The sequence below is a fragment of the Chroicocephalus ridibundus genome, chromosome 2 (genome assembly GCF_963924245.1).
Source record: "Chroicocephalus ridibundus chromosome 2, bChrRid1.1, whole genome shotgun sequence".
NCBI lineage: Eukaryota > Metazoa > Chordata > Aves > Charadriiformes > Laridae > Chroicocephalus > Chroicocephalus ridibundus.
In genome coordinates this window covers 60,339,789-60,355,647 of record NC_086285.1, presented here as the reverse complement: position 1 = coordinate 60,355,647, position 15,859 = coordinate 60,339,789, and the positions used below count along the sequence as shown (strand labels likewise).

The window sequence follows — 15,859 nt, the reverse complement described above, 5'->3', positions numbered from 1 at the left end:
GCGCAAGAGCAGTCGTCATGCATCACTGAGCAAGAAACACAGCAGTGGAACAAGATTTGGAAGGCAGAAACGTGCTTGTCATTGGTACGTGTTGTACGTTTAAAAATACCACATGGTACAACACACCTCTTGCTTCTACTTTTATGTGTGGTTGGTACCGATGCTCACTCTTCAAGTTCTCAGTCTTGAGGAAGCAGGGAGTGCTTGGCCTGTATTCCTGCTGCTGCTTTCCATGGCTCCGTGGCTTTCCTTTGCCAGACTGCAAGGGATGTGTTTTCAATGTAAACTGCATCAGCGTGCTCCTGGCTAGACATGTGCATTGTGTTCATGCTTGTGAGCCTCGGCTCTGAAACAGATTCAGAAAAATGAACTGAAATCCTGTTTCCACTTGGACCTTTGTGATGTGTCTTTGAAAGTGGTTTGGAGCTGAACCCCTCCCTGGCACATCAGTGAAGTAATGGTCTCGTTATCTGAGTCATGGTGAGCACATGGAATGTCATGACTGTCATGGAATGTCATGGATTGTCATGGAATGTCATGGATTGTCATGGAAGGGCAAGAGAGAGGAGAGGAGAGGAGAGGAGAGGAGAGGAGAGGAGAGGAGAGGAGAGAGAGGAGAGGAGAGGAGAGGAGAGGAGAGGAGAGGAGAGGAGAAAGAGAAGAAAGAGAAGAGAAGAGAAGAGAAGAGAAGAGAAGAGAAGAGAAGAGAAGAGAAGAGAAAAGAAGAGAAGAGAAAGAGAAGAGAAGAGAAGAGAAGAGAAGAGAAGAGAAGAGAAGAGAAGAGAAGAGAGAGAGAGAAAAGAGAAGAGAAGAGAAGAGAAGAGAAGAGAAGAGAAGAGAAGAGAAGAAGAGAAGAGAAGAGAAGAGAAGAGAAGAGAAGAGAAGAGAGAAGGAGAAGAGAGAGAGGGAAGAGAAGAGGGCAGAGGTAGAGGGGAGGGGAGGGGAGGGGAGGGGAGGAAGAGGGGAGGGAGGGAGAGGAGAGGAGAGGAGAGGAAGAGGAGAGGAGAGGAGGAGGAGGAGAGGAGAGGAGAGGAGAGAGTGGAGAGGAGGAGGAGAGGAGAGGAGAGGAGAGGAGAGGAGAGGAGAGGAGAGGAGAGGAGAGGAGAGAGAGGAGAGGAGAGGAGAGGAGAGGAGAGGAGAGGAGAGGAGAGAGAGGAGGAGAGAAGAGAGGAGAGAAGAGGAGAGAAGAGGAGAGAAGAAGGAGAGAGAGAGAGAGAGAAGAGGAGAGAACAAAGAGGAGAGAAGAGGAGAGAAGAAAGAGCACTTTTCATGTACCACTGCCCAGAAGTACACTAGTGGAGTAAGTTTTGGAGCAAAAAGTGTGCTTGTCATTGGTATGTGTCACACTTTGGAAAATACCCCATGGTTCCACACAACTCCTTCTACTTCCTCTTCTTGTTCTTCTTGTTCTTTTGCTGCTTCTTCCTCTTCTTCTTCTTCTTCTTTAGGGTGTGATTGGTTCTGATGCTCATTTTTCAAGTTCTCACTCTTCTGGAAACAGGGACTGCTTGGCCTGTATTCCTGCTGCTGCTTTCCGTGGCTCTGTGGTTTTCCTTTGCCAGACTGCAAGGGATGTTTTTTCAAGCTAAACTGAAGAATGCATCAGCCCGCTCCTGGCTACACATGCGCATTGTGTTCATGCAAGTGAGCATCAGCTCTGAAATGGATTCAGCCAAATAAGTAACATAAAATAACACAAAATAAATTCCTGCTTCCACTTCTAACCTTTTTCATTTGTGTCTTTTGAGTGTTTTTGGAGATGAAAAGCCCCTGGCATTTCAGGCAAATTAATGGTCTCATCATTACTCGACTCATCATCAACGCAGGGAATAGAATAGAATAGAATAGAATAGAATAGAATAGAATAGAATAGAATAGAATAGAATAGAATAGTTGAGTTGGAAGGGACCTACGACGAGCACCTAGTCCAACTGCCTGACCACTTCAGGGCTGACCAAAAGGTAAAGCATGTTGTTAAGGGCACTGACAAAACGCCTCTTAAATGCTGATACACTTGGGGCGTCGACCACTTCTCCAGGAAGCCTGTTCCAGGGTTTGACCATGGCCTTGGTAAGGAATGTTTCCTCATGTCCCATCTGAACCTCCCCTGACAGACACAGCTGTGAGCCATTCCCATGCGTCCTGGCAACGGGTACCAGGGAAAGATCAGCACCTCCCTCTCTACTTCCTCTCCTCAGGAAGCTGGAGAGAGCAATGAGGTCGTCCGTCAGCCTCCTTCTTTCTAAACTAGACAAACCCAGTGTCCTCAGACTCTCCTCACAGGACATGTCTTCCAGCCCCTTCACCAGCTTTGTTGGACACTTTCAAGTACCTTAACCTCTTTAAATGGTGGGGCCCAGAACCTCTTGGCTGCCAAGGCACGCTTCTCTTCACCCAGCGCACAGTCCCCCTGCTCATCTCACAGCTGGACAACTTGTCCAGAAGGATTCTGTAAGGGACAGTATCAGAAGCCTTACTAAAATCCAGAAAAACTACATCCACTGTCTTCCCTTTAGCAGCTAGATGGGTGACTCTAGTGTAGAAGGGTATCAAATTAGTTAGACAGGACTTTCCCTTTGTGAACCCTTGTTGACTGTGCCTGACGCTTGCTCTGTCCTTTAAATGCCTTTCAATAGCACCCAGTATGACAAACACCACTGTCATCTGGTCAGATGGTGGAAACCTTAGAGGGGTTTTCCTGGGTTTTGTCAGTAATGACACTCCATGTTCAGATTACCTAGCGAAGATGGTTATTCTGCTGCTGCCTGGAGGCACTCTGGCTGTCTGTACGCTCTCTTGAGCGTAATTAGTGCCTTTATGAGTCCGTAGTTATACGACCTGATTCATGAGAACCTAAACAACCTTACTCCAAAGGGACAGTCTGCCTTATCTCACTCAGATTAGGTTGAACAACTAAGACAGCCTGCAACATTGCTTATTTTCAATTGCAGCAGACACATTTTTGTAAAAGTGTTTTTTTCTATTCTTTAGTCACACTTTCCCCTTCCCTCTATTAAACTGTAAGAAAGTAAAAAGCTTCCATAGACGTAGTCCGTGACTTGTTACGAGAATCTCTTATTCCTGATCAAATAATGCATTAATGTGCTTGTGAAACTGCAAGGCCTTTGCCTTTTCTAAAAAATCGGTTTGAGATCACAAAGAATAACCGCGTTGTTCTCAGAACTGCCCCAGTCTCCAAGGAAATGGAAAACCATACTGTGCTTGTTTGGCATGACGATATATCCATACAGTTTATTTTTTTTTTTCCCCTAAAGGTCAGAGCACATTTTTGCCAAATTATGTATTTTCTTTCTCACTATGGAACTGTTTCCTAAATTGTCAACAGGAAAATACTACTGCCGTGCCATCCTTTCCTTTCTGGACTCTAATCGTAGAGAGTCCAGTGCTTCAGGTGTTTCCTCATTTATGGAAATACAGGAAAATCAGTTTACTACAAATTAATTGTTGGAGGTCTTGCTGAAGAGCTCAGCCTATGCAGATTAAATTTGGGGTTCTGATTACTGGTTTTGGCAACAATCAGAAATCTAAATTATCACGGCTTCCACAATGCGTGTAGAATGATTCTTACTCGAAGTCTGTTTCTAGATACTATTAGGCTCATTATTAAAGCAATATATCATTTAAGGGAGAAGGTCAATATTCCTGGGAAAAATATCAATGCCCATTAGACTTCCACTGACACTTAACGTAGTTATCATTTAAAGAAAAGCTCAGTGCTTTATTCCTCATTATCTTTGAATCACGTTCCAAAATGGAGGGTAACATTTATTCACAACAAGCTATGAGGAGACAAAGCAGAGAATTCAGCCGTCAAGATCCGTTACACTGAAACTAAGAATCACGGCATTGTTTCAAGTACTCGTTTTGAAAAAGAAAACTTACAGCACATTGCTGATCTAAAAATATAAAAATTGTGTACGTTCTTTCTCGACAGCGTCGCATGCTCTGTATCTTCCCATGTAATTAATGCCTCTTCTAGTGACAGAGAGTATGTAAGGTTGTATTTCTCCTACTGCTTTTACAGAACTAACAGGCAACAGATTGTGAGCTTGATGTTAGTCCCTCCTGTGGAATAAGTGAAGATCTAGAAGCAAACCCTTTCCTGTCCAATATTCTTGAAGGAGTGGGGGCTGTACACTTGTAGAAGTAAGGACAGTGTTTGTTTGAAGGTGAAATTAAAGAAGACTAGAACTTGTCTCTCATATGAGTAATAACAGCTATAATTAAGATAGACCTTGTAAGTGCAAATTGGACTTTTTTGCTACTGGAAATCATTAGGAGAAGGCAAATATGATCAAACTAGGTTCTCCTGGTTTATTCCTAAATCTAACAAAGTTTATGCATGAGATGGTAGGTAGACGCATCAGAGTCATGGTAAACTCTTCAAGTCCTTTATTATGTTTCTCTTACATGCAGATTCTAGAGAAAGCATAAACGGAGCTATATATTAAAAATCTGAGACAAAGAAGCTTGAATGATTATTATTTATCCTGATACACAATTTTAAATTTATACCACTCTGTCTTAAAGAAGCTGTGAAGAGCAGGAAGCACATTAGACTTTAAAACTAGATGTATAATTCACACGAAGTGCAGCAGAGCAGTTTTACCTGAAGATCATGATGGAGATGAGAAGTAGTAAGTAAAATGAGCTGCTGTTCTCAAAGGTTCCAGGAGCCATTTACCAATAGGCTCTGGAAAAGTACCACTTTAAGAACTCTGCATGGAAGGTCAGCCTTTGGCAGGCTGTAAAGGTTAATTAATCAGGGATTGAAATATAGCTGATACAATAAAGCTAGCAAGGATGTTACTTGCTGTTAATAACCCTTATAGTTAATTTTTAAATTATCTTGTAACTGTTTCATCACCGTAAATAATTATTTTTAGGTAAATACACTCATTTATCATTTAGTCTTGTGATAAAATGATAAATGATAAAAATCTATGCTCTAGTCTGACATTTGCCAGGCCACAGCATTCACTTGGGCAGTTGTTACCTGTTCACCAAAGGAAATCTGGCAGACTTCTAGGGTATTTACCATGCAATGAGAGATACAACTTTCCAGTAGTTTTGGTTAATTCATCACAGCTCCAGGGACCCAGTTGTAGCCGGCTGAAACAAATTATTGTGGAGTAGAGACATGTTTTTCTGTGAATGGCAGCTTAAGCCTTTGACAAATAACAAGATAGTGGACACAGAGCTTGAAGATTTTGTTGTGTCTCTGAAAGATGAAAAGCCTTCCTCTAACAATGCCGTATTTTGAAAAGCAAATTATTTCATGATCTTAAAATGGTAAATGTGCATAATTGTTTTACACAAATGGAGAGACAATAAGAATTTAAGTTGTTATTTCAGATTTATTATTTCGTTTTTTTCCTTCTGTAGCTGTTTATTTTATTTTTATAGTTTCTGCTACGTCTCAGCCCCAGAATACATCTCTCAATCTTTCTTGACTAACTGTTGTTTTCACTGTCACACTATAAACATACTACGTGCGAAACAAAGCCATTTTGATTCACAAGGATTTCATGCGAAGATTTTTCCCTGTTTCACTTCAAGGAGTTCATACATTGAGTTTGTCTTTGAATTTCAACTTCAAAGGAACCTTAAACTGCAATCTGAAATTCAGTCAAGGCTGCAAAGCCTTGCCTTGTTTCAGGTCAAAAGCTCAGGAAAGTGTTGAATTCCCTTACCAAAGCAAAATCAATTCACTGAAAAGAAACCTTCAGTAATACAGAATTATCTTTTTCCTTTAAGTTCAGCAAAACTCAAACTCATTACAGTCATCAGCTGTGGAGTTACAATCCCCTACTAACATGGTCTTGACTCCGATCTCTTTGAGAAATGCCCTGGTGCACCTACTGCACAAACATGCATTGAAAAAAGAAATATATAATTTACTGTAGAGTATAATAGCATTTGTTTTGTAAAATAACCTTATATTTAAGTAAAATGGTACTGAAAAAGTGCTATCTGCACTTAAACACTTTCCTATTCCACAGAATCATGACATCTGCTAAATTTTACAGCATTTCATACAACCTGCAATACTGTTTAAAATTGCTTTCAGCTATTTTTATACCACCACCAGTTATCATGCCGACTTCCCTGTAATGCTGTTGCCACAAACATCAGAACTCAGAAGCAAAGGGCAGCACCACAAGCATGTCCGAGTACACACGCACACTGCACAAGCAGGAAAGGACAGACAGCGTCGGTACCATCGTAGCAGAGCTGAGGCCCCAGACCTCAGGACAGTCTATGTAACTGCAACCTTTGGCAAGCTTCAACAAATTCCCTCATTATTTGCAGCTATACCTCATAATGGAACATGCTTTGTAAAAACTGATAGCTATTGCTTGCTCAATAAAGGCAGAGTTAAAGTTGTCTCGGTTTATAGCTTGCTGCTGTAATTTTTCCTTTTCGCTCATTTTTGTGCCATTAAATTCTATACCCTAGAAAGGCAAAAGACTTGACATACTCTGACAGGATATCTATCAAGTAAATAACTTTCTGCTCACCCTCATTTTCTAAGAAAGAAGACTACTAAAAGTATAGCAACACACATGGTAAAAAGTAAAATTTTGGTCTCTTTAAACACAGAAATGAAATAATACAAAATCTTGGCCATCCATGCTAGACACTTTGTCTGAAATAAAAAAAAAGTACAGGTTCTTGAACAATGTGTCTCCAAATGACCTGGACAGCCATAATCCCATACACTTTATCCTTTCCACACCTAAAGACAGGACAATATACTCCAAATCCCTCTTCTGATACTGCAGTCCAGCAGTGCCTTTTACTTGCCTTATTGCACTGTTTTATCCATAAAAGGAAGGTGAAAATCCTGTTAAGAGAAATATTCACAGCTCCTTGGATTATTATTTCTTTCCTTTGTAATAAACGTGATTTCAGACAAGGGATGCCATCCATTTGTCCTTGCTACTTCTCTTTGGGACTCAAGAAGAAAGCTGAACTATGTTAGGTTATCTCTTAAAAGCTCGTCTGCACACACAATTATCTTCATAAAATTTTACACAGCTGTAGTTAAGGTAAATAGTAAAGTAATATAAATTTATATCTCTATAAATCCTGGCTTCACCTGCTCAAAAGCATTTTTCCTCTCTCCTTAATATTAAGAGGTTGTTTGCAAAAGAAAAAATGGAGAAAAGTAAGGACTGAATGTTTTCTGCATCTTCTAGATATTTTAGAATACATGTCACAGATGAAAATCCCACTTTTAGCATATGAGAGAAGGAACAGAAGACACATGTTGCTGACTTGGTATACATTGTTCAGAACCGATAAAAAGAGCAACTGTACCTTTCTCTCTCCTTTCTGTGCTTTAATAGTGTAGGGCTTGTGGAGTTCATAGGAATTGTTCTTATTTGAGAAACTCATAACAACAGAATAAATAATTTGATTTTATAATGGCCAATAATCAGTACATAAACTTGCTTCAGGATTAGCAACCTAAACCAGCAGCTCTTTAGCAGTGGTTGGCAGCTCTCCACAACAGTTTAGGGCAGATTCACTATTTCCATGTAAAACTCAAGGGTGCAATCGCTGAGAATGTGGTTGCTCGGTATACCCAACTAAGACAGCTGTACTGCTTTGGTCCCTTGCATGGTGCAGCACAGCGCTATATAAATACACCCCTACGTGGATAAGATGGAGTATGATTAAGTCAACATCTCCTTTCAGAAACGGTTTTAGGATCTTTAACCACCAGAGAGGAAGACTTTGACTTTTTATCTCAACCAAAAGACATCAGTGTCTTCCCTACTCCATGGCAATTTAGAAACTGCAGGATGGCTTACAGTTATGACAAGTGGCGCCACTGTATCCAGTTCCATCGCAAGTGCACTTGAAGCTGTCCCACGTCTGGGTGCATTTGCCACCGTGTTCACAGTGATTGGGCACACACCTGTCAGGACGAGATGCAAAAACAGAAAGAAAAACCTAAATGAGCATCAAGATTTATACACAGCTAAATTGTGAGCTGCCCAAGCAGTGTATCATGTCCTTGTCTGGTCATTAATCCCTGTTATTTTAGGCAGATTAACAGAATTTATATCTGAACACACAACTGCACAAAAGATGATTCATCGAGGTTCTGCTGCAGCCCTTTTAAAAACAGCAAAAAAGTGCAATAAAGGTGGAATACATTCACCCATCATAAATTAGAGTTCTAAGCTACATACGACTGGTACCGAGCTGTCAAAACAAAAAGAACATCACAAGTCACACCTCCTCCTGCTGTGCAGGTGGTGTCATGCCTCAAGGACTCCAGTCCCACAACTGACTGAAAGTTAAAGAAAGAATGCCAGTGAGTTGCTATTTATCTTTCTATTGCCAGCACCGGCATAAAGCGGAGGCAGATTGCTTGCTAGCTGGGATGGAAATTACTAATGCTGCATTATTAAAGCAAACAATTGGCTTCAGTATAAAAGCTGTAAAAGTTTTCTCTTCATAGGGATTTGTGGCAAGTGTTGTTCACGTTTCTCCCACCCACCTGCTTTTCTTCTCCAGCTACACTGTTGCTGGAGAGTGGAAGGAATGCAAAAGACAAAGTGGAACAACAAAAAACAAAGTTACAGCAGAACATATATTTATTGTTTGAAATATTATCTAAATATGATTTCAAAGATTTGAGTTTGGCCAGTTTCTTTTCTATCAAAGATAGTTAAAAATGAGAATTACCATGCACTTTCACCTTTGAAACTATTAAATTTCTTTTCTTTGACAGGGCTTTGAAATATCATTTCAAAGAATCTTTTTTTTTTTCTTATTAAATTTGTTACAGTCAGACTCGGTACAGGCTCTGCATTTTTGATCAAGAACTAAAGGAGCTTTTCTTTCATGTTGAGTTGGCCAAAACTAATTTATGAACTACGCCTTTTTATTTTGACATTAAAAATGAAAATTAGAAGACCCCCTATTAGACAAACAAATTAAAATATTTTCATAAATGCATTATAAATTAAGTCTCCTGATTTCTAAGATAAATCTGAATTTCATCATATTCCCGTGATAGTTAACAATACTCTATTAAATAACACCCAAGGACAGCTTTCCTCTCCTATCTTGCAATTTACGGAAACTGAAAGTATCTGGGTGAACCCCCTACAAGCTTATGGTCTCATATCTCCTCAAGTTCCAATTAACAGCACTGGCATACGTGACTCACCTACCAAGAATAATCTATGTCATGATATGCATTAGAGACTTGAACATTGTGTGCTCACATTTAGAAAAGATTTTGGGTTTTATGCATGCCAGTACAAGTACCTCAGAACATACACGATATAGGTGCCTTATACCCTATATCAGCCCCTACTACTCAAGGCTACAAATTCTTTCTTTTTCAAAAGATCAGAAAATACTGGCTTGGTTAAAATTAGTGCTCGAAGAAATGCTCTTCTAAAGCAAGAAAAAGATCATTTAAAAATTTTGTTGCCACAGTAAAATACCGTGAAACAACCTGAGGCAATTATCGCAGTTCAATAAATTATGTTTTCAACAGGGTTTAAGTGAATTAATTTAGTTTTGTAAGTGTGGCAGGCTAAATGAACAGATAGAGCTGATTACTGCTATTCCCCTAATAGGTGATGACTTTCTGTTGTGTTCTCAACACAAAGGGCATATAATAGTACATTTCTAAACACCCAAATGATTAACAATTTATATGATTTCATAGCTGGTGTGTACAAGAGTAGGCAATGCAGACAGTATTGATGTTCCAAAAATAATCTCATAAAAGTAACTTTTATTCAAGGATATAAACATCTACAAAAGTTCCTAAATCAGAATATGGTTCTGTATTTTTTCCAGCCTTCCAAAATAACTGCTTTTGATGTATCTTCTTCTTCATTTACATTTGAACACACAGTACGTTAGAAGAATTTTTCCAATGACCAAACTAAACATTTTTCTATGTGAATTTTGCCAGCTATTTATATGAAGTCTCACACGTAATGCCAGCAACCATTTTCACATTTTAGTGTGGTGTAACTTACTTTTATTGTACCATAACTAGTAAAGATACTGCATTATTGACTATATAACTGAGGTAAATGACTTAATCTGGGGAAATAGGAAAAAAAGATATTTATCTGTATCATTAAATGGAGCATATTAAGTCATAAAAACAGAGATATTCAGCAAACTCCTTGATGTTAATTTTATACTTCTAGTATGACGGTTGGATTCACCTAGTCTGCATCTGCTAAACTTCTTTTTTACTCATCTGTTTTTCCCCTGTTCTTAATATGATGTAGTAAGAAATAAGGAGGAAACAATATCTTAATATTAGTGCTAACTGGAGTTCAAATCAAAGTACAGGATCATTTCCTTAAGCCCTCCCTTCACCCTCAATTTTCTGTTAGTTTATTTTATCAGATAGAATTATAATATTTATTTTCTATTTAATCCATTAGCAAACTTGTGTAACATCATCTGCTGCTCATGTGTCCATTTTTGGACAAACCTTACCCACTATAATAGAGTTTACAGGAAATTTTAGGTAACCGGAATGAAAACATTGCAAAAAAAACCTTTTTGAATTCAGTAGAGGTATCAAGACAATTATAATTTCTAACTGTTCACTCCATTATCTTTCAAACACTTCTCTTGCTATACAGTAATGGTACGGTGCAAATACTGGTAAGATAGAAGGTACCTTGCCTATGTATTTCCGTATCCATCTTTCTAAGAATTTCTAAGAAATTTCTAAGAAATTTGTATTTTTAAAATTATTTAAGTATATACAATCATATAGTTTATCCACTTTGTGCTTATCATGTAGTATATACACAAAATCTATACACTCAAAACCAACGCATGCTCTATTTGCAGTTTATTTGTATTAAAAGACTCTGTAGGTAATTCCATTCCTTTGCCTCCTTTTAGGAATAAGGTTGCATTACATTAAAAAAACCAAACTTCAAAACCGCACTTCCCTCCTGAACCAGCCTCTGAAGATAGAAGCTGCCACAAAACAAGAGAATTGGAAGTAAACTGTAAGTTCCTAGTCACCAAGTTGTGTTCCTTCCTGTTGTGGACACCTATATTTTCAGTACTGCTGCTTTCAAAATCTGGATGACTCCATTTTGAGAACTTTCTTCCTCTATAGCTCCTTCTGAAAGGCAGGTATATAACTTCATTTCTTCAAGCGTGATACACTTTCTTTTAATTTCCACCTCAAAATTTATCCATAGAGAGTTTACAGATGCTGTTTTGTCTGGTATTTTATTTGGTAACATTCACTTTGGCTTAAACAACTTTTCTTCTTTGGGATTTACATCTGATGACTTTGTAGAGATCAATCATAACTTCTCTCAGCTGTTATTCTTATGAACACAAGTCTCCTGTTGGAAAATAGATTTTCTGTTGTAGTTCTTCCTTGCAGCTCTGCTCCCCAGTTGCACTTGTTACCTAATAAGTATTCTGGAGGAGGTCTTACCAATGTTTTGTGATTTCAGACTTGATCAACATTTTTGTATTTCTTTACTGAAATTATTTTCCTTGATATATAGTATTCTTCTGACTACCTCAGAACAGTGGCTCAAAGTCATCCTGAGATTGCTCCATACATTAAATACCTTCAGTACTTTCCCATTGTTCTTGTCTTCAATCACTTCCAATCAACAAGCTCTATCTTTTTACAGAAATTCTTGTTATTGTTGTCAACAGTATTCCTCTGTGCTACAACTTCCATGGTGCAATCCAAATCTTTTTGCTTATTTTTCTAGGCTCAGTCTGTATCATCAGCACATTTGTCAAGATATTCCTAATTTTGAGTCAAGGTCGAAGCATTAAACAGCATCAGCTCCGGCACTGGTCTCTGAGCATCTCTAATCTCTCAGCCAGCTGTTAACCCATCAGTATAAATTGCGAGGCAAATTCCATTTGCCAGTTCACAACTCACTTTGCAATTCCTCTCTTAAACCTCATCTTCCCTGGTTTAGCTAATAATTTCCATCATCACAGTATATCAAATGTTTTATTGACATTTGAAAAACTAGACAGATCTATTGCATTTCTCTTGTTTGAGAAGAAACTACTGTACTTGTATCAGTGAAGGAGATCAAGTTAATACTGAACAATTCACTGTTGATAAACATCTGCTGCATTTTACTCTAACTTCCTTTTACTTCCAGGTGTTTAATTAATTACTTTTTCCTTCATTTCTTCAAAAGCTTAGTAAGACTACTAAAGTCAGATTAATAGGTATCTAGTGATCTGGATCTCTCTCTTTCCATTTGTTAAATTACATGAGGTTAACTCTGAAGCCTAAAAATACAATACCATGCTTTGTTTTGTTTTGTTTTGGTTTTTTTTAGGGCAGCAGTATGACATGTTGGTATTACGAAACAGGGCTGTCTTCCCAATTATTATCTAATTAGCTTTGGTGTATTCCTAGTGCCTTGCTACTCTGTTATTGTCCTAAGTAATTGCTATTCCTTCATATCTTTGTTATTTGCTGATTCATTAGCAATATTTAATCTGAGGAATGTTGCTAATATTCCTCCATAATAAGTGGTATAGATATTTTTGCCTTGCTTTCAGCTGTAGTAGGAGCCAACTCATAGACTTTCACCTCTATTATCTTAAATTTTGTAACTGTATCCTCTAGAATAGGGTTTTTTTCCCAGTCCTCCACAAGACAGACCAAAGAAATAGACCAAATTTCCATTCCTAAATAAAACCCATGCCATTCCATTCCTTTCTTGCTGATGTTCAACAATGCCCTCCTCATTAGAAGTATATACGTTATTTCTACAAACCACAACTTGGAAAAACTGGCCTCTTTTTCACTTTACCCGTAGTCAACTCTGGTTAAAGTTATTCGTAACAAATCTGTTTTAATCAGCTGCCTATGTTTCAAAACTACAGATTGCAACTCTGATCTTCCAGCAGGATGAGGGAAAACTGTATGTTAAACTTTCTTCCTTGCTGTCTGCCCAGATATACTTTGCAAGGAATACAAATGGTCTATCCATGCACTGAAGGTTCAGTATTGCCTGAAGCTTTACCGTTTCCTCAGAGGTGCTATATACAAACATCTAGTAAACCACTCAGCTTCTCCCCACCCCTAGACTGTCCGAGAGAGAAAACTGGGAACAGGATGCTCACATAGTCTGCAGCAAACATTTTTTTTTCCCAAATGCATCTTTGGAGTAACCAAGAACATGCTGTGGTTCAGACGTATTATTTTATTGTCGATCAGGCTATTTTCACCTGCTGTCTTTACTAAGGGTCTTTCCCCCATCACATGAGTGAATATACAGATGTCAGATCATAGGGAATGGTCTGTGAGTCCCAAGGAAATATGGCAACCAGGAGCAGAATGAGATATCTGGCCTACACGCCCCTGTCTCTGCCAGAAACGTGGGGAACTGCCTGGACCAAATGAATTGGGACTGATTATGAGGTGTTTCTTCTGCATGAAGATATGAAACTGGGAGAGGCTGCTCTTTTCAGGACTGTAGATTATGAACAGAAAATATCTGGAGAAACTAGACTGAAATAGAAGACATTTAATACAACTAGAGCATGTGACGAGTCCAACACTGAGGTAGGAATGACCAGGCCTTGGTGGGAAGAGTCTGGCCAAATAGCAATTATGCAAAAAGGGATCTGGGGAATTCCACATACAGTACAGTGATCCTAAATCAACCCACCATTCTATTGCCAACAAGAAAAAACAAAAAAAAAAAAGAAGGAAAAGACAGGGATCTCATAATGTGGGTAAAAGCAGGAGAGTGATATTAATGACCCATGAAGAAAACCTGACACCCTATTCTGCAGAAGTGAGCAATGGCTGATTTTCAACTGTACAAAAAGTTGCTGGAAACAGGAAGCCTACGAACTGTTATAAATGCACAAAGGGAATGGGCACAGAACCAATGAGGCTCATGAGTAGTAAAAGGTATTTTAAGAACAACCCAAAATAACACATATCAGGAATAACTTAAGCATGTTTGGTCCTGCCCGAAGGCAGGAGAAAGGCCTCAGAGACCTCTCCAGACTCCTTTCTAATCCAGATATTTTCACATCCCATAGGAAACAGAAAGCATTTCTTTCAATCTCTTAATTTCTCATTATGTAACTATATTTTCTTAGTGTGGTGACTATGCTATTTAACGTCTCTAAGCCAACAGGTTTTGGTCACTACCTCAGTCTTTTTAGAGGACTATACCCTCCAGGACAGGGGCATTTAATACATTAACTAGGTTCCCCAGGCAAATTGTGCCCAAGGTATAGAGTAACTAACTCTAACTCTTAGGTTTACCTAGAGTTCATTTGAGCAGGAAGATAAAAAGTTATTTTGTGCAGGAAGCCAAATGTTCAGATGGCTATACACAGACTGTTAAAGTCCCTCAGGACTGAAGAACCATCACAAATCTCACTATTCTCCACTGTATAACACAGACTTTTCCCTTTGTTCCCCACCTCTTCCTTTCCTTTCCTGCTTCCCCTTCACACCTCCCATCTCTAGCATAAGTGCAAAACACACCTTGTGTGTAGATATAACCTAAATATTAACTAACTCCCTCTATGCATAAATTAGAAAGAACCAAGCCAAGAAACACCACCAAAACAAAATATTCACCTATGCAATTACTCTTCCACCTGAGAGGTCAAAAGGAAGGAGTGAACTACACACGAGATATTTGACACCTATTTCCCGCTACTGAACTGAAAAGAACTCAAATGCTAGTGATAACGACAGCATGAACATTTCTGTAGAGCAGAACAAAACGTTAAAGGCTTTTTGCAATGGAAAATAAGCTGGGTTGAATTACTCTTAACATGAATTTCAATCTTTTCCTTCTCATGATCAAATCCCTGCCTATCCTTGCTCCTGCTCCCACGTCAACTCTCATTTCTCTCCCAAATTGTTTCTGTTCTGCTTTTTTTGTCCATTTCTCTGCCTCAGAACTAACCATCATCAGTTTTGAATGGTCTTAGAGTATTTTCCATTAGTTGTCCTTTTTATTGCCTCCAAACATCTCTTTAAAATCCATACCCTTTATTACCATTTCTTGCAAAGATTCTTAAAAATGCATACTGCTAGCCTTGTTGAATATGATGTTCTGTCTCTATCTACCTTCATTCACACCCCCACAAAAACTATTAAGACGTGTTTAAAATTTAACCTTTTTGTACTCTATGGGGTTACCTAACTGCTCAAGAAGACCATGACAGATTAGGTCTATGAAACAACATAAAAGGAAAGGAAAAAAATTCAAAAAGCAATAAATAATGCTTTCAGCTGGTAGTCTGAATCACTAAATATATGTAGCTTACTTAAAAGACCTACTGTAAACTAGTGACAAAATCACAAAAATATTCTAAATACATGCTTCTGTTTCCAGTGATATTGATCTTAAATGAGCAACAGAACACACTCCTCTCATCATGGTAAAAGCAGTACTGAACAATAAGCCAAGCCAATTAAGGACACATTGCTATTGCAGAATCCTACTGTACCAACATCAGACTAAAATTACGCATTCCATAGAGAGTCCCTGATTTTCAGAGTGTCCTAAATAAAAGTAAAAACAGCTAACCTGACCTTTAAGATTCTTTCTTATTTCTTTCAATGTAACAAGTGTTTAAAGTGACTTTGAGATCTTCAGTAACAGGATTTCGATCTCATATGCAAGGCAACACAAAGGGCAGATGGGAAGGCCTGTAAAATTAATTCAGATTCACAATAATTCCCAAACTAGTTTCATTTGCTGCTGACTTCTAACCAAATTGTGCACAGATGCATTTAATTAACAATGGCAGAACTAAACAATCCTTCCTGATCCAAGAAGGACTTAGC

At 38.5% G+C, this 15,859-nt stretch overlaps 1 protein-coding gene across 1 annotated transcript in view; it reads right to left on the bottom strand.

The window, feature by feature from the left end:
- The window catches only part of CNTNAP2 (contactin associated protein 2), a 1,163,712-nt gene that overhangs the window by 396,331 nt on the left and 751,522 nt on the right, over positions 1 to 15,859 (bottom strand). The window contains exon 11 of the mRNA XM_063325644.1: positions 7,842 to 7,948. Coding sequence (XP_063181714.1) covers positions 7,842 to 7,948 — 107 coding nt within the window. The remainder of the gene's footprint in view (positions 1 to 7,841; positions 7,949 to 15,859) is intronic.